Here is a 24547-nt window from a genome sequence, read left to right on the forward strand (position 1 = left end):
TGTAAATTTGACAACAATTAAATTAGCTATATCTTGATACACTGTGTACAGACATTTCATTTCACAGACAGCTGTTAGCTCATTATGCTAATTAGCTTCTCTAGAAACATCTGAGAGGCTGCGTGCATTTTTCAAAGAACCAAAAACAAGTTATAAACTTACTCATTCCCCAAAATGTATCATATGTATCTTATGGTGTAAATAATTACATTTTTTTCAAATAAACGAATTCATAACAAAACGTAATATGATAACCTTACTGGTCACTTTGATTTGGTATTACATTTTGAACCTAGACTGTAAATGTGCGCGTCATCAAATATCGTGATAACTTCGTGTTGCAGACTATTTTTGCCAGAAATACCCCTGAACATCCTCTGACACTGTAATCCAGCTACACCTGTAGTCAAACATACCCACAAACTGTGGCAAGATGGGTTTATGTAGGTAACAGTCAAGATTCTTTTTTAAGCTTTTCTTTGTTTTTATTTACCTTTTGTTCATTTACATAAATCCATGTTTACCAGCCTATTTATTTGGACCAAGCGATCAAGTTGAAAGATTCTTTTTTTAAAAATCGTGAAAGCTTACGTTTAAATTAATCAATGTAAAAAAAGGTTGTATTTTTTTTTTGTTGTTGTTGTTGTTGTTTTTAAGTGCCCGCTTATGTGTGTAGGTTTTAGGCTCCTGCACTACTAAAGGCAGCACAGTGTTTTCATTTTATCCCTTCACGTGTTCATTTACTGGATGTCACAGATGTGCGTGTGAAGCACCAAAATATGGCGCTATCATTTTCACCCAATCGGCTGCTCGTTTGTAACAGGTTTCAGCTGGCGTCACGGCCGTGGCGGGAACGCGCATTAGGAAAGGAAGGAGGTTGAGAGGCATCGTGATCGCGCTTATCATGTTTGGCTGCTAAGTTCCTCCGGTGTGGAGGCCGATCATTATGGGGGATCCAGGACCCCGAGACGGGATGGACCCTGACCGACCGACAGCTGCGAAGAATTCACTGAGGCGGTTCATACCGGGATAAAAATATTTTGTTGTGAGCAATCATAAACAAGCAGTCAGTGAGCTGCAGAGGAGGCGGTGTTTGCTGGGATTCAATCAGAGCCACCGTTGCGGCTGGTAGGTTAACGAGGAGAGGGGGACGTGAGGAAATTGGGAAGGCAGCACTTTTTAAACACCACGGGATCCGAAGAGCGACGATAATGGATGAATTGTTGATTAGAAGCCGGCCCGGTCAGCCCAACACAGTCGGAGCAGGGTGGGTTTATCCGGTGTGAAATCAGTCGGCTGTAATCTGTTGGCCTCTCCTCCGCCGGGCGGCGATGTCCGCGTTCTGCCTAGACCTGCAGACGTCTGCCGTGGTTTCAGCACCACTGGAGCTGGACAGCGACTGCATGGAGTCCCGGGGTAGCCCCACCGCTCAGGAGCCCGGCGGCTTTCAGGGTCATCCGCTGCGGCACGCCGGTTCCGGAGGCCTCGGGATGGCCTTGGAGGAGGAACTGGCCATGCTTACCGGGGAGCGGGGAGGTGAGGAGCAGCTGTCAGACCCAGACACGCCTGCGGTGGGGCATAACGCAGACTTGCTGTCGCTCTTTCGCCAAAAGGAAAAAGACTTGGTTTTAGCTGCTAAACTCGGCAAAGCGTTGCTGGAGAGAAACCAAGACTTGACCAAGCAATATGAGAAAATGCACAAAGATCTCAACGAGAAATTGGAGGTAATCTAAAGAAAGTACGCCTGACAAGTTTTAATTCAAGTATCGTTTTGGTTTGTGTCAAGTTTAGGCCTTGTTTGGAAACAAACTCAGCAACAAATGCTGCCTGCAGACTTGCAAGTTATGTGCTCCAAGCCTAGTTATAGTATACAGTGTAGATAGGCATGCTGCTCAGTCCAGTCTATGGCTAGAGTGACCAGCACAGCATTCACTATAAACTCATCATGTTTACAACGAAGGCTTCACAGCTGATCTTTTGTTCTTGTTGTTTTCCAAATGTTTCGAACAACCAGGCACATGGGCCGAGAAAAAACAAATCACATGAAAAAACACAGGGACTAATCCTGGCCTAGTGTATCTGCTGTACATCTGTTCATCCCTTTGATCCATATTTATCCTCAGAGAAGCTGAGCCCTAACATCTCCTTATTATTGATGTTGTTTCATTTTTTTTGGCAGTGCTTGATGTTGTTTTGTTTTGAGTCTATGTGATACCTCTTTTTTGTGATTGCTTGATCCTAGGACCATAACAGCTGGCAGCTGCTGGTGGTGCAATGCACATCTGTCCACTGCTAACTGCAGAAAAAAGAAGCATCTTATTATCTGAACTGTCACTCCAATAGCTAGGGTCATATCTGTTCAGTAGATTCAACTGGTGTTTCCAGTCTCAACTTTTTTTTTGTTTGCTTTTTAACCACCAATACTCTAATGTGTTTGCCCAAGACAGATTTACTTTCTCAGTCCATAGAACCACCAGTATTTGTCATTGTCAAACCCCCAATAGTCTTTTTTGGTACTTGTGTTTAAAGTTAAGGGTTTTAAACATGATGACCTCTTCTTCTTGTCAACATAATGCAGCACCTGGAGCAAGAGAAGCATGAGCTGCGACGGCGTCTGGAAAGCCGGGAGGGGGAATGGGAAGGCCGGGTGGCCGAGCTGGAGACGGATGTCCAGCAGCTGCAGGGCGAGCTGGAGCGACAGCAAGTCCAGCTGAAAGAAGCTGACAGGGACAAGACCAAGGCCATCAGCGAGCTCTCAGAACAGAACCACAGACTGCTGGAGCAACTCAGTAGGGTGAGGAATGCTTCAGCCTGTGTGCTTGTGTGCATGTTTGTGCTTCAAATGTGTTGCTTCAGGCTCCCTGGGCCACCCTCAAGGAAGATTTAGTCTGGGCTTTGACTCATCAAATCACATGGTCTTAAAGCCGCTGTAAATGCCCTTCCACCCCACCTAGAAACACGACTCACAGAAATGCCAGTATGTGCATCTGTGTATCTGAATAAGTGTTTCTCTCTGGCCTGGCTTCAGGGCCAGTGAGGCCACAACTCAGTTTGCCTGGCTGGTATGACATAAGGTGCTCAGCCAAGTGAGGATTCATCACCCCTCAGGGTGGATCTATCTTTATTCAGCCCATCTCTCTCTGACTTCACCTGAATTATGCTAACTCATCAATATAAAAGTGTAGCTTCCAGGTCTTAAGCGGAATAATTTAGAACGATTGGACTGCACACTTATGCAATAGCACTCTGCATATTGACAGGTAATTTGAGTGCAGTTATTATGACTGGCACAGTAGAAAAGGTCTCATAGCAGATCTCCTGACAGACACATTACAGTAGATGAGCACGCAGATGTATAATATAGCAGCGATCGGGGTCACCATGAAAGCTTCAGGCTCTATCCTTGTTGGATATACTGGAAACACATTAGGGTAAACTGAGTCTGACAGCAGGTGGAGACTGACAGAAGTGAGAATGCTAATGTTTGTAGCCAGAGCTGATTAAGCCTTCCTAAGGAGCTCAGTACAACACCTCAATCTGTTCAATCAACATCAAAACAAGCAGCCTCTATTCAGACCGAGTGCACACTTAATTGCTCTATTAGAGTGTCCTTTTATTCACACTGTTCACCTCTGTGATAATTGCACCGCCACTTAATAAACAACGGTTTAATATTATTTATGTTCTGCTTGGTGGTTAAAGGTCATCGTATTTAATAACTGATGTCATAGGAATGCTGTGCTTTCACAGACCAGAATGCTGCTTGTGTTTGTGGCTAGATTTGGTGGCTTGTGGTGTGCCCTGTTCCTTTGCACATGAAATTTGATTGCCCCCTCCCAGAATTGAATTGTCATATCAGTGTAACCGTTGGTGGAGATCATGGGGGGACGGTGGAGGCCAGATCCCCCTTTCTTTGTGTCGTCTACCTTAATGCATTATCTTAAGTATGATATTTAGCAATGTAACAATATGCCCTGAAGTCCTTTTGTGCTAATTATAGCCGATGAACAACTATATATTCTACATGTTGAAAAAATCGACTCCCCCTCATATGCCTAACAGTGGTTTGGTCCACTTTCTGTCTCCTTTATAACTTCTTTGCTTTTTAAAAGTGACCTTTAAACAAAGGACCTGTGAAGCATCATTCGTTTCACAGATCCAGTACCTCGCTGTTGAATCAGTGTCGCTGCCATCACTTCTTACAGGCCAGCTATGTGTTAGAGTTCATGTTTATGGAGGCTGGAAATCTGTCAAGTGGTAGGGTTTTATATTTATTTCAGACAGAATTTTATGATTATTTTTTTTTTTACTCTTGAAACGCCCCTGATCCTGCTCGTCTCGCACATGAGAGAAACATACAGCACCTGTCAGGCTAGTGTTACAAAATGAAGGCTGTAAACAGAGGCATCATTGTACTGACTGGTGTCATGTAGATTTACAGTGGGTGCTGAAGCTACAATTAAAGGTGCCCCAAGGCCCCTGTACAGAACAACTGACAGGCCTGTACAGGTGCTTCGATAATGCCGTCACTACTGCCTCTGATGACGCTCAGGATTGTGCTTGTTTCCCCTCCTGGGAGAAGATATGATCTGCTCCCAGGCACATGGGAAAGGCCCAGTGCAGTTGATTTTTAACCCACAGTTTTCCCCCTCATCTTCATCAGGTTAAATCGGCTTCCTGAGCTGTTTTGCTCCAACACCACGATCGCATTGCAATCAAAGGGCGATGCTGGACAAGTCAGTTACTGTGGATTGCAGCAAAAGTAGGCACTTAGAATAATTAAACTGGATTTAATTTCACTGAAATCCTGGCATGGGAAACTTTGAAGATATTCCCAGAAGTGGTCTGTGTTGTGTTTTGAGGAGGACAGCAGATCTTGTGGTCTCAGGGAAATTCACGAGAACAAATTGACTGCATCGATCCAGATCTCATGATTCAGGGTGCTGGGCAGACAGAGGAAGACCTACTGGTTAGTAAAAATAATGAGGTCAGCCACAGTGCTCCCACCATCTCACTTTCTTCTTTCTTCTTTGCGTCTTTCTTCTTTTTCTTTCTCTTTCTGTCTGGGCTCATTACTAAGCAATGGCCTGTGACTAAGTAATATTAGCTGTTTACATGTCTGGATGAATGGAGGGAATGTAAGGCTACCCCGAGGAAACTGTGCAGTAGTAAAGCCACAGAAGGCCTTTCATTTTCATCTGACCTGTTTCTGGTAATGGTTAAATTTTCTAGTGAAACAGATTCATAATAAAAGTAGATCTATATGTTGTCCTATTAACCCTGTTAAATAAGTTGGCTAAGTGATAACTAGCTTGTCACTGTTGCGTAAGCCATGCCTCCTAAAAATCACAATGAAGCACGTCTACTAATTGTTTTCAATCACGTTGCTGATTTCTAAAAAAAAAAAAAAAAAAAAGTTGGGATACTGTGCAATCATCATTCATTTTTAATTGAAGACATGCCAGATGTTGCAACTGAGAAATTAGATTATATTTCAAAATTTTTCACTTCATTCTGACATAACGTTTGAAAATAGTTGGGACAGTGACACATTTCACTGTGTTGCATCACTTGTTTTACTAAGGTACAGTTGGAAAACTGAAAAGTTGGATTTTGGAAACAAATGCAAAAGTCTAGCGTGCAGGTGGGCGGGCACAGCTCACAAACTATTATTTTTGTTTAGTTTTCATTGTGGAGCCATGTGATTGGATGATGTGCACAATGGTTAATGTGTGGATGGCAGATGTCTCTCTAAACCCTGTGTATAATAAACAGCACTTATGGTGTCTTTGCAAACATGCAAGCCACCTGTGACATCGAGCACAGTAACTAATGGACTCTTCTACTGGAATTGATGGTGGGATTTGATCACTGTGCTGGTGACAAGCAAGACAGTTCCTTAATAGGCCTAAATGGGCCTGCGTGTTTTTGGTTTTTTGTAGTGCTTTAAATTGCATTTGTGAGCTGTTACTTTACTTATTGCACTATTTGTTATGATGAGACAGAGTTTTTCCTCAGAAATATACTGTGCAGTATTGTGGTCACTTAATGTCAAAGAGAAAGTTACATGTTACAGCAGGGCTGGTCATCCAGTTCTAAAGGTCTAATAACACACACAGGTTCAGTACATACTTCTTATAAGGAAGCACAGTATGTCTCTTGACTATCAGTAAGCTGCAAACTGTCCTTGTGACTTATCATAGAGCTGAAATTTCCAGTACCATCAGTAGATAGTCAGGTCATAGTATTCCCAAAGCCTCCACCCAAACAGTGAGATCTCACCAAATACCCCCCCCCCCCCCCTCCCGAACAAACAAACAAAAAACAAACAAATAAAAATCCAAGATATAATATTTTCCTAGTCGTCAATGCACTAAATGCGTTATGTTATCAAAATGTCTGAGTTTCTATATTTGATAAGCTATATTTGAACTGGCCATTCTTGTTTACATTTTACATAGCCTTGCACCTTTTCTTGCAAAAGTGTTATACATCACTGCACAAACAAGTGGACCAGACACAACGCCACGGAAAATCCAGCCTTGTCTCTAATTTAATCACAGAGATCAAAATCAGACCTGTTTGCCAATAAAGCATATATATATGGATTTACAAAATGTAGAAGCAACAAAAAAAGTAATAGAGAAATCATTAGCATTAATTATATTTGCAGGTTTATTTTAGCTTTTATTTCTCTGGTGAATCACATTAAGGTCAATTTGTGAATTGATCTCAGCTTTTTTAGAGTTATTTTCTTTAAATGCTAAATATTTCATGATTTATGCTTTTATTTATACATTTGCCCATTAAAAAGTCTGTTTATGTAAAATGGCCAGCTTTTCAGAGGAAGTAAAACCTACAGGCAAATACAAGAAAACAGTGTTGTGCTCTTTTAACAACACAGGGATCAGCTCTTAACAGGCTCTTTTCATTTGGCTCCAGTGAGATGACCTTGACAACCCAGGGCACTTCATAGGAAGTGATGTAAGTCATGGGGTAAGATACGGTCCTGAAGGGATTAGCTATAATCCAAGCTAATAGCCTTGCTATATGCATTAAGTCAGGAACCAAAACAACTTCAATCCATACTCTACTTAATTAATAACAGCAGCAGGTAACGCTGGTATTTGAGCAAAGAAGATCATAAAAATAGTCCCCTCCTTCATGGTTTTCTTCTGTCTGGCCACTATATTTGTGTGTATGTGTTTTGAATGAGTCCAGATCTGACTATTAATGCTATATGTTATTTCAGTGCACTCAGAGAAAATAGGCTGTCATTGATTCAGGAGGTGTGTGCTTGTTTCCGTGGGTCTGGAGTGTCAGGGCAGCCAATCTCATCGGGCTTAATCTGATCAGAGCGAACAAGCAGGAAAAGGGACCTTTCTGTAATTACATTACCACACAGGCTGGGAGAAAGCAGAGGGTGCCCTGACTCTGTCAAAAAAAAGTGTCACGCTTTATGTTTGGGGTCACTTCTACTTCCCTCAACGTTCAGAGTTCACTTATGAAACATGGACTCACCCATGAATGTTGTGTTTGATTCATTTGAGGCTGTACAGGAGGAGTCAGTGCAATTTTTTTCCTCATCACTTGCTTAAATTTACCTGTCAGGTTAGTTCAAACCTTACATTTATAAACTCCAGCCAGTGCTGCTCATCTGTCCATTCGTTTGCTGACACCATATGGAGCAGTTGCTGGAGCACCTATAAGATCTGCTGTCGCACTCACGTATTGTCACGTGGGATTTGTTATGCAACTGTTTAAGACGGAGGGTTCCTCCTTCCATGCAAGGAACGGCGCTCTGAGAAAGAGAATGCGGAAAATACCACAAGTACTGAGACCCCAAGTCGCAGCTCCGCCAATCCCACTTCTCTGCGGTTGCTATGACAACCAGAGTGACATGCAAATTGAAACCCTCTGTGTTGTTACCATGGGAATGTGCTCTACAGAATGGTACAAGGATACAGATAGTTTGATGCCAGCTTGTGTCACCCAAGACCCTTGATGCACCTGAATCGGGTCCCGCACAGAAAGCCCCAAACAGAATCAGCAGCAGTGACTCTCCTCCTCTTCCTCCTGCCACCTTTGGAAAAGCGAATGTCACGTATTTACCGGAAGTGATGTCCAGAGTAAAGAGGCTTTACAGTAACACGTCTCTCTGTTCAGCCCTACTTTGGTGCCCTGGATTCAGTCGCAGCAGTCTGATTTCTTTTCCCCCCAGTTTGTCCTGTCATGTTGATAATACTTGATCTGGAATCTGAGGAGTTTATGCACAGATTAAGTGACTGTTTGGAACTTCACGGTCGATTCTGCGGTTTGCCCAAAACGATTTCAATCTGTCAGCTTGTTGGGCCAGTGGGTCAGATGTCACATTGGCCTGCTTGTCACACTGGCTCCTGCTACCTGCCCCTGTTTTCCACTCAAAGGCAACGGCACTATGTAGTGTTCATCCAGATAAGTACATCTGGGCTTTTTGACTGAACTAAACTGATCAGACTGTCAAGTATTTGTATGTTTTCCTTTTTCCCAGCAAGTTTTTTGGAATGACATATCCCATACCTGCATTTACATTGTTTGAAAAAGGTGTCCTTTTGTGTTATTTCAGAAAACATGACTGTAGTTTGTCAACAGGTTTACAAAGAGTCAACTACATTGACTACCCAACCAACAAACACTTGTTGAACAAAATGTTAAAAGGACAATTATTACAGTCTAATTAATGACAAACTATGACAAAAAATTCTCTAGTTGAAAGAACGTGTAGATTAGAGGTATCACACATAAAGAAACACACACACACCTGAGCAGCCCTGAAATATGAATGAAACCACTCAGTTCAGGAAAGAGAAACAAGTGTTACGAGGGGGAAAAACTCCATGGAAATCACATTTAGCCGACAAAACATCCATGAATCTTTGGTGTTTGGGATATAACTTGGAGTTTTTTATCCCTCTGCTTTCCCAAGTTATATACATCCACCGTTGGTTCTTGTAAAAAGTAAAAAGAAGGTTTCCCACACCATATTTTTTTGATTCATAAAAGCTCATTCGGCTCCTTTATTACAGCATGGCACACAAAGCATGCTTGTTTTCAATTCTGTGTTCAAGTACCAGGTGCAAAGCTGACACATGAATAATTAGACCTATAAAAACTAAAGTTATTGCTCAGCCATCACTTAGTCATCACTGCTCTGCCAAGTAGTTCATGCGATTGGTTCAGTTTATCTACTTGTTGGTAGGATTACTCAAAAAGTTAAGAGATGGTGCTTGTTCAGCTTAGAAGTGATTAAACCTTTAGAGTTAGTCGGGACCTGAATCATGTTTGCAAATATATCACAAACTTATCTGGATCCAGAGATTATTCTAGACCATCAGTACCACAATGTTTTCTGAAGGAAAGCTTAACTTTCACTTTTCAACTTATTTTTACTTTTTGCCCTTCTGATGTAAACATTATTGACTTGTTCTAAAAGAATAACATATAGCAACCCCCATTTTCATTATTTAATCCAGGTCATATGCATGCAGGGAAGGATTTGATTGTCCATGAGGCGCTAAGTTCTGTAAATCAGGATTTTTTTTTAGCGCTGTGTGCTTTTGGAATTCATGATGGATTGAAGTGGATGATAAACTGATTTATTTAAAGGTAAATAGGCCTTTGCAGGTAAGCAGCAGAAACATGAGTAGTCATGGTGCTTACACTGTGTTGTTAGGTGTTGTTCAGAGTGGAGCCTCAGAAATGGTCATAATGGCAGCCTGTCCTTAGAGACTTTCCCAAAGAACACTGACACCACAAACAGTGCTGCTTTACAAACAGAAGTGAACTAAAATGGCCTGATGCATGTACAGCCCAGCTGTTGAGCCCTTTCATCTCTCTGTGAGCGCCTCAAAAAGCTGCAGCAGCGTGTAGTGCCATCTAGAGGCTTTTATTGATATCGATGCAATAAGTCATCCTCACTTTCATTCAACACTCGGTGATTAAAAGACAACAAAAATAAGGAAATATAAACTGACTTCCTGCTTCTAGTTTTTCTTTTGTTAGTCCATTTACTCAATTTTCAGTATCTCCTGAGAGAGATAAAGTATGCTTTTTAGGATTTTGCTGTTGCCATGGCAGTGATGATAATGCAAAATGTAGCTTCCTGAGTGCAGCTTTATGCTAATGATGCACAGCCTGGCTCTGTGTGGTCTGATCCCACCTGTCCAATAAGCTCTAGTGATGCACTAAGGCTGCTGCTGCTGCTTCACTGGATTGCACAAATAGCGAGCAGATCATTTCTGTTGTTTGAGGCTTTTAGCAAGGGCCATGACTTGTGGGTGAATTTGTGCTTTTAGAGAACCAGCTATTAAATGCACCATTTACCAAAACAGACTGGGGAGGGCTGATTTACAGCACGTCAGTGTCACTAACACAGTGTGAGTGCAATCTGAACAGCAATGTGTTTGAGTGTCTGCATGTGTTAGCCTCCAATGAGTCACCATGGGGGAGAAAAGACAAAAGAGTTGCAGTGCCAGTATTCTAATTTAAGTTATCAAGTTCTGCAACACGTTAACATTGATTTTTAATGCCAGTATTACCACGAACAACGCTTACATGAGCAACATTTTACAGTGCTAAATTGTATTCTTTCAAACTAAAAGCAGGCCTCTTTTAAGCTCAGTTTCTGTCCTTCCCTTTCTGTCTTTGTCCAGGCTGCAGAGGTGGAGAGGCAGCTGTCCACTCAGGTCCATTCATTACGGGATGACTTCAGGGAGAAGAGTGTGTCCACACGCCAGCACATGACACGACTAGAGACTCTACAGGCTGAGGTCAGCCTTGTGTGCATCCCGTCTACTGTATACATAACTTCATAACAAGTACAGTTGATTGAACATGCACAAAGTGAGAAAACTCCCCCTAAAGCTGACTAGAACTTCTAACAGGAACATTTATCTTAGGTACTTAAGAGTTAAAAAATCATGGTGCCTATAGTAGAAGCAATTTAAGTCATTTCTAAGAACTGTAGGGTGGCGTCAGAACTCAAGGGAAGTTAAAGCAAGACTGTACAATTTTTTGAATAAGCTGGTCTGTTCAGATACTTCATTTTGTCCACAACCATGTAGTACACTGTTTTTGACAGGCCCAAGTCAAGTAAGGCAAGTTATACACTTACCAGAAATGTTGGATTTTGCATTTACATTTAAAACGCGTTATGCCAGTCACCACTTATCTAAAAAAAAATTTATACTGAAGATGGCGCTTTAATACGCACCAGCGCCAAACTGTGCCACATGCATGTCACATTAACATCAGTGGTTGATTTAAAAAGGAAAGAAAATCCGCATGGCTAGGCTAAGATTGCTAATCTAGACAGCTAAACTAAAATAGCTAATCTAGCTAAAATAGCTAAATAGCTAGTGTGGACATTGCCCTTGGATGCTGACGATATTCTGCTGGCTGGAAACTATCGCAAACATACACGCAGCTATTTAAATATTTCATATTTTCACTATTTCTTTACTTACAGTGCACTGCATGAAGTCATTCTTGTCAGAGATACACTCACAGGGCACTTCATTAGGTACAACTTGCTAGTTCCCTTTTGATTCAGAGCTGCTTCAATTCTTTGTGGCACAGATTCAAAATGATGCTGGGACCATTCCTCAGAGAATTTGGTCCATATTGACATCATAGCGTCACACAGTTGCAGCAGGTTTCTCAACTGCACGTTCATAATGAAAATCCTGTTCCACTGCAATCCCAATTTACTCTATTGGATTGTGATTTGGTGACAGCAAAGGTCATTTAAGTACAGCCAACCAATTTGAGATCATTTGAGTTTTGTGACATACTCTGACCTTTAATGGATGGACGTGGTCAGGAACAATACTCAAGCTTTGGCATATAATTAATACTCCATGTGTAATAGGAGTAATTCATAAAAGGGGCTAAAATGTGCCAAGAAAATATCCCCACACCATTAAACCACCAATACCAGCCTGACCTGCTGATTCATGACAGGATGGATCCATACCTTCATGTTATTTACTCTAAATTCCAACCCTACCATCCGAACGTTGCAGCAGAAATCAGGACTCATCAGACAACACTTTTCCAGTCTTGTCCAATTTTGGTGAGCCAGTGTGAATTGTAGCCTCACTTTCCTATTTTTAGTTAACAAAAGAGATACCTGGTGTGGTCTTCTGTTGCTGTAACTCATCTGCTTCAAGGTTTGACAAGCTGTAAGTCAGCGATGCCCTCATCCTTCCCTTAGCCTCAGCCTAAAGCAGCTTTCCACTGACATGGGATATCAGCAAGAAATTGCTCATTTATTGGGATTTTCCCAGTAGGGTTTTTGAAATATTTAGACCATGTAGACCAGGGAGTGTATATAAGAAAACAGCCTCTAAAGTGAAACCACTGCATGTCTCACCTGAGGCTTTACCTAGGGCTTTGTTATGAGTTACAGCACAGTCTATGGTCCATCTTTTATTTAGTTAGTATAGCGAGTTCAAACATTTAAGTGGGAGACTCGAGATGCATCATTAGTTTTAATTGTAATCGATCGCGAGGTAGGTAAGTATAAATGTTGCTGTTTATCTGACATCCGGTCCCCTCACTTTGCTTGCCTAATGATGATGACTTTAAAGAGTCAGTATGCCATTATCTTGCAATTACCACCTGTAGCCACAGTGTCCACTTGTTCAATAAAAGTCACAGTCATGCTTTAAAGTCTCCACTAATGATAAAAAGAAAAAGAAAAGTCTTTCTTCCCTTAATAAATTATTTTTTTCTCAGGGGATGATCATCACTTTGAACTCGAGGCACTTGTGTGATTTCTTTCCTTTCTTCTTTATCTTTTTCGCCTTTCTCACCATTTCCCATTCCCCTCACCCTCCTTCCTTCTTGGTTGGAGCAGCAAGGGCTAGAAGTGAGTGGTTCCCCTGCATCGTCTCTCAGCCTGACTGCATGCTGCATGTGACACACTGTAAAACAGCAGGAACAGCGAAGGCGCTGATATTTGTTTTGATTTTTGCAATTGCCTGTCATGTGTCTTGATGATGGGGCAAAGTGCTGACTCTTTTCACCTTTATAGTATGTAATATGTTATGTGTGCAGCATTTTTGCCGATCCCTGTTTCCGAGGCCAAGCTTGGATACTTTTTTTTTTGTTTTTATCAGAGCATGAGCTGTGTTGTGATGTCAGTTGTGCCATATCTGAATGGATATGTCCTCTACGTCAGTGCTGTAAGAGTTCAGGTTGTTCCGCAGCTTCTCTTCAAAGCCAGGGAGAAAACACCCAGACTGCAGAGCTTGTGCTATAATTGGGAGAAAAGGCTCCTGCTCTATATTTAGAGATACTGCAATGTCTGGGTGCTCCCCCTATTCCAATGCTTTGCCTTTATATGACATGTTCTTGATGACTAATGGCTTTTTGGCCTGTTAGGGTGAAAGCAGAGACTACCCAAAATATCCAGAACCTGATCACGTAGATGCACATGTGCCAGTAAAAACAACTGTTCTGCATGAAAGCTCCCTGTGCTGCGAAGTAGGTTATCAGATGTAGGTCAGAAGCAGGAGGGATAAAAAATGAGCAGAGCTGATGTTTGTTTAATGGGCAAAGCTGCTCAGGCAGCTGCAAGGGAAGACAATTCATGAAGTCTATCTTGTGTCTTCAATATAAGGCCATTACACAGGCACGGTAAGCAGTACACTGCTAGGAAACTTTGTGTAGATGCTAAAGCATCACCAAAACATTCCTGAAGACGAGGGTGGCGACCAATGCAGACACCCGTGCTAGGCAACGAACATTCTTTAGGCCAGTGGGAGTGCTTTTAATCTTGTGTAAGAGCCCAGCTTCCCTCACAGGCAGGGAAAAAACAATATGCAGCCTTTAATCAGGTCCATAGCTGCCCATTTGTTTGCGATCGACCAGGAAATCTGAGCAATCCTTGGATTCTAAATGTAACGCCTGCTTCCCACAGCGCAGGGTCTAACTGTCACTGTTTGAAATGCTAGATTAAGATGCTGTCAGAACGGAAGATGGAGTCGGAGCACCGAGTGCACGCCATGCTCGAGGAGAACGAGTTGCTGCAGAATACTGTGGATGAGCTCCGGGAGAGGACGCTGGTGCTGGAGAAGCAGTGTCACGAGAAGGACCTCCAGGTACGGACACATAAATGAAGCTTCGGGGAATAATTGCTACCTTAGTAGATAGTGTACATTATTCCTATTATCATTATTACAAATGATTAGAGTGGTTTTAGATTATTTTACTTTCCCTTATTTTCATTCATATCTAGCTATTACAGTAGTGGTATTGTATATACACTATTACATCAGTGTATAAACAAGTAATCCCTGTGAGTTTTTATGTGCATAGCCAACCCGAAAAAAGTTACTTAAAAGAAGGAGAAAGGGAGGTAAAACTTGTTTCAGACAGTGGAGGCGCTGATGAACTCCACTAAGGTTCAGTATTGCATAAATAACAATGATTTTGAACTATCTATCATCCAGAGCTACTCTAATATAGCCCAAGTATAAACATATAGAGTTGGAAATGAGATGAATGCCACTGTTAAGTCTTAGTTAACTCCTTTCTCGTGTCCAGTTGCGGCAGAGCCAGCTGGAGCTGCTGGAGGTTCAGGTGTCCCACAGGCAGCTGGCCGCTAGGTTGGAGGAGCTGACGGAGGAGCACAGCCTCCAAACTCTTACCCCCCATCCTTCCAGCCTGCTGTGTGAGATAGAGCAAAGTATGGAGCAGGAGGAGCAGGAGCAGGAGAGGGAGCAGGTAGCGATGTTTATGACTGCCTGATCGTATCCACAGTCAGTTTGTTTAAACTCGCTGTGAGCATCAGGAGTGTTGGTGACTAATAATCTAAACTATCTTGTCCTGTTGATCAATCAGCTACGTCTTCAGCTATGGGAGGCCTACTGTGAAGTTCGCTCACTTTGCTCTCATCTGCGGGGAAACGATGTCACGGATTCAGCGCTGTCCACTGACTCCTCCATGGACGAGTCCTCTGAGACTTCCTCAGCCAAGGATGTGCCTACTGGGAGCCTCCACACCAGCTTGCTAGAGCTACGGAGGCTCACTCAGAATCTGCTGGATGGCAATGAGTCTACGGTAATGAGCAACACGCTGGCAGTCAGCATTGTTGCTGTTAGACTAATATTAGGTGTTACCTGAAAAAGTGAGATAATGACTAATTTTGGACTACTAGTAATTTTTGGCGATTGAATTATTTCAAAAGAAGAACTATTTATGTAGTACTGTACACAGCAATACAGCAGCTTATTTTCTGTGTGACAAAAGTCTTGAGCCACTGCTTGTTCTCATCAATAGTTCTCCAGGCTTTTCAGAGGAATACTTCTTTTGTTTGCTAAGCCACCTAACACTGACCTGTGAATCATTCAAGCATAAGAAAGGTACACAAGGAAGGAACAACAGACAAAGAAATCCATTTTAAATTTTATCTTTAGGCCCTTTGGTGCTAGCAGTCTGTCACAGAAACATTTGTTATAACTATTAGATGAAACTTGGCACTTGGTGTGCAGTGTGTCCTAAAAAAATCTGAGGAAACTAGATAAGTGGAAGTGGTGGGCCTAAGCCAGCTGTGTCCAACTCCAGGCCTCAAGGGCCGGTGTCCTGCAGGTTTTAGATAGCACCCTGGGTCAACACACCTGAATCAAATGATTAGTTCATTACCAGGAGAACTTCAAAACATGTTGAGGAGGTAATTTAGCCATTTAAATCAGCTGTGTTGGATCAAGGACACATCTAAAACCTGCAGGACACCGGGCCTTGAGGCCTGGAGTTGGACACCCCTGGCCTAAGCTATCTGCAGAAGTTGGGCAGTATCCCAGAGTCACATCCTTCAGAAACAGGAAAGACCTGACACAGGACCTGAGAAGCCCCATCAGAAATGGTCTCAGTTGAAGGGTAGCTGTCAGGAAGCCATACTTAGGGACGGGAAACAGTCTTATGGAGTCATGAATCTAAATTTGAAGTATTTGGTTCAAATTATCATCAGTATGTATGGAGGAGGCCAGGAGACAGGTACACTGAATGTCTACAGACTTTCCCACTACTCTGTTTTTATTTTAAACAGGCAATGCTCACCTCACTTTGTCTTTACAATATGTAATGCATATTTTTAGCATTAAAGAAATCATCGTCACTTTACACATGAGTTCCTTTCTCATAAAGCCGATACTGTCCACGGTAAGTCTTTGTTGTAACGTGTGTGCTTTGTGTGCAAAGGGCTCACGGCGTAGTGATGAGGAGGCTCTGGAGGAGCAGGTGAGGAAACTGGGAGAAGAGTTGCGGGAAGTCAGAGAGCTGTATGAGACGGAGCAGGACAAAACACGCGGCAATGAAGAGGAGCTGCTGCAGCTGCACAACCAGGTAAAACAACCATGTGTGTGCATCATGTATGTGCATGTCAGTCAGAGATTTAGATAATAAATGTAGCTGAAGTCAAGATCCTTTCCTGTCTTTCTGGGGTAATAACGCTGCATTAAGGAGTTTCTCATGTCTAACACTGTGATGACGTATTGCAGCAGATGTAGTCCTCACCCTGTCGCGCATCAGTTTGAATTTGATGCATGCTTTTTCTAATGTGGGACATTGCTTCAACCTTGTTCAACCTTCTCTCTGCCAGGACAGCTCACGCTCTCCTGTGGGTTTAAAATGCCGTCTTGCATGATTTAAATGACACAAGCTGCTCACGCACTCCATCCTCTGCCGAACTAGGTCAAACAAATATCTCGCCCATGAGCACCATGTTGTCTAACTTTGCCATTAAACCGTGCACCCTGAATACATGGCCTCAATCTCACAGGGATGTTTCATTCGCATTCACTCTGCATGATCCACAGGTGGCGCTGCTCTCTGTAGAGATGCGCTCTCTCCGAGAAGAGAACGAGCGAATGAGGACAATGGCTGATGTTCGAGAACCCAGCGAGCAGCTCCAGAGTGCGATCAGAGACCGAGACGATGCCATAGCTAAGTAAGATTGTGCGATTTCACAACTAGCTTAGTCCTTTATCACTACTTCAACAGGTGTATGCACGGGTTTAGTAAGTTCATTTTGCTGTTGAAAAGATTACAAGTTTTATCTTTTTACTGTATTTACATTAAATTTATGCCTCAGTTCATCAAACAGTGCGACAGCGCTTGAATTTTTTTCAAGTTATAATATAATGAAATATTTTCAGCCATCATTTCAGATCTTAATCATATGTTTGATAACTGAATTATCAAGTCTGTTAATCCCTAACCCTAAACCTTATTATTCTAGAGTCTAGATAGATGGAAAAAACAGTTCTAGAGCAGCTGTCCCCAACCCCCGGGCCACAGATCGGTACCGGTCCGTGAGTCGTTTGGTACCGGGCCGTGAGAGTTGAGGCTCAGGTGTGAAATTTATGGTTTTCAGGGTTTTTAATCTTCTTTTTTTTTAATCGTTAACTCAGTTTTCCTGGGTCTTTTCCATGTATTATAAATAAATCTTCTTCTTTTTTTTTTTATACCTACTGGTGCCGTGTTTTTGTTTTTTTTCCCACGACACCTTAAAGTCAGGTCTGTGAAAATATTGTTGGACATAAACCGGCCCGTGGCGCAAAAAATGTTGGGGACCGCTGTTCTAGACCATAATGTCATGATCTAGAACTGTGACATACATGCTGACAAAGTGCTCTTATCCATCTAAAATCTGCTGCTTGTGCAAGTACAAATTGATACAGCATATATTCAACATAACTGTGAGGTTTGCTGCAAGAAGTCAACTTATTCTGTCACTGAGTAATGACTGATTTGTGTGGCAAAGTGCCAGAGCTGACTTTGTGCATGGCCTTCATTCATATTGTTGTGTGTGTGTGTCTGTGTGTGTGTCTTGCAGGAAGAAAGCAGTAGAAATGGAGCTGGCCAAATGTAAAATAGACATCATGTCTCTGAACAGCCAGCTGTTGGACGCCATCCAGCAGAAGCTCAATTTGTCGCAGCAGCTGGAGGCTTGGCAGGTGGGTCAAAGGCTATATTCAGCATTTTTTTTTTTTTTTGGAACAGCTCATTTTAAAAACATAAGTTACGTAAATGCCAACGCAATAAAAGATGAAGTGCGACTAAATTAGGTTTGGACAACTTTAAATACACTTATACATGAATAAAATGCATCTAGCTGCTAGAACAGTTTGTCCTTCCCCCCTGTTTTCGCTGTAGCTTGTGTCAGTCTGTTACCTTAAAGCCACTCACAGCATCTGTGTATTCAAACTGAGCTACTCACTTTACTGCGGAGGGAGAGTGTCAGTTTCTCGTCTGTGATGGACAAAAGTAAAGGAACATTACAGTGCTGTGTAAAAGTCTTGAGCCAATATTTATTTATTTTTTGCTTCTAAGGAGCCAGAATTTCTGGTAATTTTTTAAAGTGGTCTCAAGGAAAAGTTCTCCAGGATTTCTGAGTCTTTTAAAGGTTTTAACACTCAGCCATGAAACAGTCAAGCATAAAAAAAAAGCACCTTACTCAAGGGAGGAACCAGTGATATCTTCAAATAACAGACAACCAGGCTATCAGAAAGTCATGTCCTTAAGATATCAGAAAAACATCCAGCAAAGACCTGACACAGAACCTGAGGGATCCGGCATCTGGCCCTTCAGTTGAGTCATCTACTGTTTGATGAAGTGTTGTATGGGTGGAGGGTGGCTGTCAAGAAACCATTCTTACAGAAGGGAAACAGGGAGAAAAGACTCTGGTAAATTACACAAGAACTGGACTGAAAATAAGTGGCAACAGGTCTTATTGAGTGATGAATCCAAATTTGAAATTTTTGGTCCAATTCATTATCAATAGACAACTTAAAGAAATTGGAAGATTTAGATTTTGTGTGACATTTTGAACAGTTCAAGTTGTGTTGAAGAATAAAGTCAGTGATAACAAATATTGACTTTCAAGATTGTGTCTCAATAAATTTCTACCCCCACCCACAAGGGGTGACTCAACACTTTTACACAGTACTGTATTAGACTTTTTGCTTGAACATATTGTGTGTGTGTGTGTGTGTGTGTGCGTGTGTGTGTGTGTGTGTGTGTGTGTGTGTGTGTGTGTGCGTGTGTTCCCTCCCCATCCCCTTTATCTGTAACAAGCTGCTCTTTCCTCTCTCTCCTCCCTACCCACAGTTTGCCTCCTCAGGGCTCTTTACTGTTTGGCTCTTGTGGTTTCTGATCTAGTGGCCTTTCTCAGCTTCTGTACCACCCCTTCTCCCCTGTGGTACCCACCCCCCCTCCTGCCTTAGAGGTGAGCCCGGGCAGTGCCATCTCGCCGTTTTACCTTGCACCAACTAAACCAGCCACCGCTGAGCCATTCCATGCCAAGAGAAATGCCCATTTCAGCTCTTTTTTCCCCTCCCCATCTGAAACCATTAGCCAGCACAGAGAACCATCTAAACCCACCACCTCCTCTCTTACCACCTGTTTGTGTCCACTCTGCTTTCACTTGCATATGCCGGTCCACTGGTCAGCTTACCTGTTGAGAGAACACCCCTTTCAGAAGTGCAGATCACTTCATCAATTCACATATTTGAATTGTGTATGGTTATATTTATGCTACTGTATGTCGGTGACATTAGCGGATAAATTATATTATGGTTGTTGTTTTTTCCAGGTACCGAGTGTAAGTCTCAGTCTGACATCACAATTGGTTCCCACTTTATTAAACAGCTTGTTACTGCCCTCTGGTGGCTTTATACCTCAACAACAACAACAACAACAACAACCAAGAATGAATCTGGCATCAGATTCAAAGTGTTTGGTGCAGTTCAGAACAGTGGACTCTTACACAATGTGCCAAAATTATGCTTGTTTTATTCTTTTCTTTTTTTTCAATCCTTTACTTTGTTTAGTGAATTACTGAATAATTTTAAACTCCCATGCCTCTCAAAAATGATTTAAATAATGTATTCTGAGGGGAAACTATAATAATACAATAGAATAATCCTTTAATTGTCCCACAAGGGGAACTTTGGTTGTATCAGCAGCAAAACAAAAAACACACATATACAAAAAAGAACAGGACACAGAACAGAAACATCTACCACAGGTGAAAGGTAATGGTGGTGTTTCTATAATTACTATCCAACAGGTAACTTGTTCAGTGGGTCCAATGTTTCCAGAAGTGCTTGTAACATCTCACCGCACGCCCTCTCCGCATGACCTTTCCTTCTTGTCATTCACTCATTTACCTTTCTGCTTTTAGGATGATATGCACAGAGTGATTGACCAGCAGCTGATGGACAAGCACCAGGACGAGTGGCGCGCAGCCCCTACATCTCTGTCGGGGTCGTCCGTAACCCACAGGGGTCAGTCCTCAAGAAGAGCTCAGCGTATCTCCGACCGGGACAAGAGACTTTTCTCTTTTTTCAAAAAGAACTGAACCCTATCATGCTGGCCCTGAGCACAGCCGACAGACGCAGACGGACGAGGTGCAGGACAAGGAGGGTAGTGACATCACAATACAGGGGGTAAAAACACAGCCAAAGACAGGCAGTGGCACATGCACACTGAGGTTTTTTTATTTTATTTGGGGGGTGGGGGTGGGGGGTGTCATTTTGCACTTTATCTGTCCCATTATTATTCCCCTAGTGATTAATTGGTGACTGCTGACAGTGAGTGAAATGTTGAGAACTTCCCCAGAGGCTTTGGCTTAAGGCCCCTCAAATAGAAAGCTATTGATCTTACAGAGCATGAACAGGGTCATCAAATGTACCTCCAGAAGGGGAGGTTTCCTTGTAGTGCCTAAAACTATCTCTACTACCCCACTGCCAACTCTGTAGAGAAAGAAGACTATTTATTAACTCTTACTGTATGCATCCCAGTTAGCAGGCCAAGGAGTCTGGGGAAAGACGGGCAGATACGTGGGACCAAGCAGGATCACGAAGAAAAGATGAGGATAGTTGGAGAAAGCTATAAGTCTATAATACTATAAGACATGACAGAATATGATTGCTATCCTCTAGGTACAGAGCAACAATGCTCCAGTCAGCCCATGTGATCTCTCAGGTTTATTCATTTGTTCAGGGGAACATGAGGCTTGATGTATCAGGAATATAGAGTGTTGTTTACTTGGCTTAAGTGAGTGGGGGGGGGGGGAGCCCCATCATTTATAGCCCCACATCCAAACACTCAGAGTAAGAAAAGATATCTCTACAGGGGTATCACAAATATATACATACACTATTAAAGCTGCACTAAGCAATATTTTTATAGAAACAAATAGCTTAACGTTTGTTTGCTTTTTCTCATTAAATCCACCAAGACATCACTATCTTTGTTCCATTATTTTGATTCCAACTTTTTTGGCCCTGAAATTTATTTGGCACAAAGAAACATATTTTTAAAACGACTGCTAATGCTACAGCCCATTGCCCAATGGATCAGTGAACAATAGACTTTATAGAAAATTCTGGACTCTATAGTTTTGAAACTTCAATTTAAGCATTTTGGCCACTGCATGTTGTGTTTTTGGAGCCAGAGCTTGGATCAGAGGCTGGAGTGCTAAGTCATGCTAGCATGATTAGCAAACTGCATCGATAAGCTAATTAGTGCTAAGGAGCATTAAGAACATACCAGAAATTCATTAACCAAAACTCCAGCAGATGTTCTGTATGGCACAGCTGCCGTATATATTTTCAGAAGATTCTACTTAAAAAAGTTCAAAAAGAAAAGAAACCACATATATGGTGTTTAGCTCAATTTAGCAGAGGTGAAGCCTAGTAGCTATACAGCTTCTAGCTAGCTGTTAGCACACCTGCTAGTCAAAAAGTCTACACCCAAGTTTTGCCTTGGGTTTATACCCTAATGGAAGAGTTAATTATAAGGCTGTAAACATGGATTTTAACATCCATGTTAACATGAGACTTTAGGGGAATCACTCACTTTTGGAGCCATCGTTAAGTGACTGCTGCAGGTAGTTTTTGGAACTGCTTTTTCAGCTCTGGGGATGTGGTCATGTTGCCAAACAATTTTAATAAAATGTGACATTATGTGTTTTTGAAGTATTTGCAGATAGTTCCATTTGCAACAGTTGGTTTAGTTTTAAAGAAATTATTTTTCCATTGAAATCAGGAGAAGAAACTCAAGTTGTTTTTTTTTTGTATAATGCAACCAACACTCTCCGACACCTCTCCAGCCTACCTTTTACCTGTTGTACTTTACAACACTTTTTTCGGGTTAGTGTAATTTTCTAGCTTCCTAACCCAAAAAGAAAAGGATCATAATATTTGTATTATATTAAGAGAATATCTGAATTGCGTGAATGTGTAATGATCTGTGTTATGAACACAGTCAGGCCTCCATGTTCACCTCTGACACCTGAATAAACCTTTGGGTAGCTCAAGTAATTTACAAAGTCTGTCCAGCTGTTATTTTTCTACATTTAATGTTATATTTAAGATTTAAAAATGTATAATTTTTTTTAAATGATAATCTACTGTTGAATGTTGTCCCCATGATGTCAATCATCTTCCTAGTTGACCAAAATTTCCAATATGTTTACATCAGCTTGAGAAGAAGGCAGAACTGCTGTATGTAGAGTGCCCATCAGCTCTCCGTGTCAACGTGTTGAATTTCGCATTGTTAAAAGGCATGTCAGTGTACAGTAACTCCACAAAACGTCCTCCACAGTGGTCAGCATTTGCTGCTATGCTTTGCGTTTACCACTATCAGAGAAGTTCTACCTCCATTCTCATTGCTTCAGTACTTCACGGGCACTTTGATTTCTCGGCCGCGGGCTTCCGTTCTTTCCGTAGGTGACGTCTGTCGTCGAAAAGCAGGCGTTGACCTGAAAATGCATGGACGACTCCCAGTGTGGTGCAGCGATGTCTCTCATGTATGTCTGTGTTTGAACTCACGTCTAACGCAGCTGCGCAAACCTATGCAGATGTCTTTGTGTTGTCTCAGCTGGTTGTAGGGGGAGGATCAACCCAAAGAGTGATTTTTATATATATAAAAAAAGGAATAGGTTTGGATGAAATTGATATATTTATATGACAAAAAATGTGTACCTTTTGAATGAAAGTCTTTTTGTAGACAGAAGAACACCTGTATAATGTTGTTTGTAGACTGTATTTTATTTTCTTCTGTTTTTGTTGTTCTGGTGTGGCATGCAGTTGAGATTATAGTCCCAGTCAAGTCAATCCCAGGAGATCAAACAACCTAAACTTTGCATCATATCTACAGTAAACCCTTAAAAACATCACCTCACTTCAGTTTATCTGACACGTTCTCATACAACTTTTTGACAAGGCATCCCATATAAATAGTCCATAAAATATCAGGAGTAGTTTAACTACCACTAAATTGCTTACTAATGCTTTAGGGATTAGTTATGAGCATTGGTTGAGATTTTAAGTTTGATTGAGAAATATTAAACTGCTAATACCAACTTCCTGTTGGTAGCTCTTTGTTTAGATGTGACTATGTGTCTGAGTGCAAATATGACATTTATGACATATTCCTTTAGAAGTCCTGTGTAAATGAATCAACAGGCCACTTGCTCATAACACAGAAATAGGTGACTTATTTTAAAGATCCCAATAAGAGTCTGCATAAGGTATTACCAATAATCAGTGATAGTTTTTTGACCTTTAATGCAGCCTTTGAAAAATCCCTCCATTTAGGGGTGTCTTATCACAAAGTTCTTTCCTGCTTTGTTTGATGTGTTGTGATCAGAAACGTGTTCCCCCTTCTAGCAGAAATAAGCAGGAAGAGTGATGGCATATGGATTTAAAAACTGGACCTTCAGATTCTTGACTGGATGACCGGTGTGAGAAAGCTGTGACTCAACACCAGTGGCTCCTGCCCATCACCAGACTTCAGTTTGTTTGTTTTTTCATGTAGAGAAATCATACTGTGTACCATATTCAGATCTGTCAGCATCGTGTTCTTTTCCTCGGTCGACTGTATCCTCTCCTTCATTTTCTGACTGAAAGCATTTTTAAAACTCTGTGTGCTGTGTCTCTGTGGTAAACATCACGCTGCTGCCACCGTGGATCGAGTGTGTGTCCAGGGGCAGACAGACATGCCATTGAATGTTTGCTTGTGTCTCCTTGGGCGGATGTTGTTTAGAAATTTAGAGCTTTTGTTGGGCCCATTGTGCTCCATGTGAGTGCTTCCATTCACCCATGACTAACGGCACTGTTTCAGTTAGAAAATGCTTCAAACTATTCAAAATATTAATCATGCAATTTTCTTAAGACTTTTTTTTGGTTTGTTTTTGTACGAATAAATACTTTACAATCAACTTGTCTCTTCTGACTTGGATTTGAAAACTGGGACACTTTCTGCCTGTGGTTCTCAGAGCCACATATATTTTAAGCAGGAAAAAGCAGTTTTACAAAAGTTGTATTTTATATATGGCCCAGGAATCCAGGAAGTGACACATCCATGTCATGTTTGGGATCTGATGTGATTCGCAAACAGATGAATTTCATTCGAGCTTAGATAATGCATTAACTTCATCAAGTCTTCATTTGTCATATTCTTTAGTTTATGACCACAAACCTACAAAAGTAATAAC

General features: G+C 41.7%; 1 protein-coding gene across 2 annotated transcripts; it reads left to right on the plus strand.

Annotated features, from left to right (window-relative positions):
* Positions 1–892: 892 nt before the first annotated feature.
* Positions 893–24271, plus strand: bicdl1 (BICD family like cargo adaptor 1). 2 transcript variants are annotated; one of them, XR_013101089.1, is made up of 11 exons: positions 893–1724; positions 2579–2794; positions 10692–10808; positions 13998–14144; positions 14590–14769; positions 14887–15105; positions 16243–16386; positions 16860–16990; positions 17879–17999; positions 19153–19270; positions 20228–20317. XR_013101089.1 is itself a non-coding variant. In XM_004567339.4 (10 exons), the coding sequence occupies exons 1-10, from the start codon at positions 1332–1334 to the stop codon at positions 20402–20404; spliced, it is 1845 nt and encodes a 614-aa protein (XP_004567396.1). In that variant the 5' UTR covers positions 893–1331; the 3' UTR covers positions 20405–24271. The 2 variants fall into 2 exon arrangements, 1 of the variants encoding a protein (XP_004567396.1); XM_004567339.4 differs by lacking the exon at positions 19153–19270 and having other exon boundaries at positions 20228–24271.
* Positions 24272–24547: the final 276 nt, after the last annotated feature.

Source organism: Maylandia zebra, linkage group LG12 (genome assembly GCF_041146795.1).
Source record: "Maylandia zebra isolate NMK-2024a linkage group LG12, Mzebra_GT3a, whole genome shotgun sequence".
NCBI classification, from domain to species: domain Eukaryota; kingdom Metazoa; phylum Chordata; class Actinopteri; order Cichliformes; family Cichlidae; genus Maylandia; species Maylandia zebra.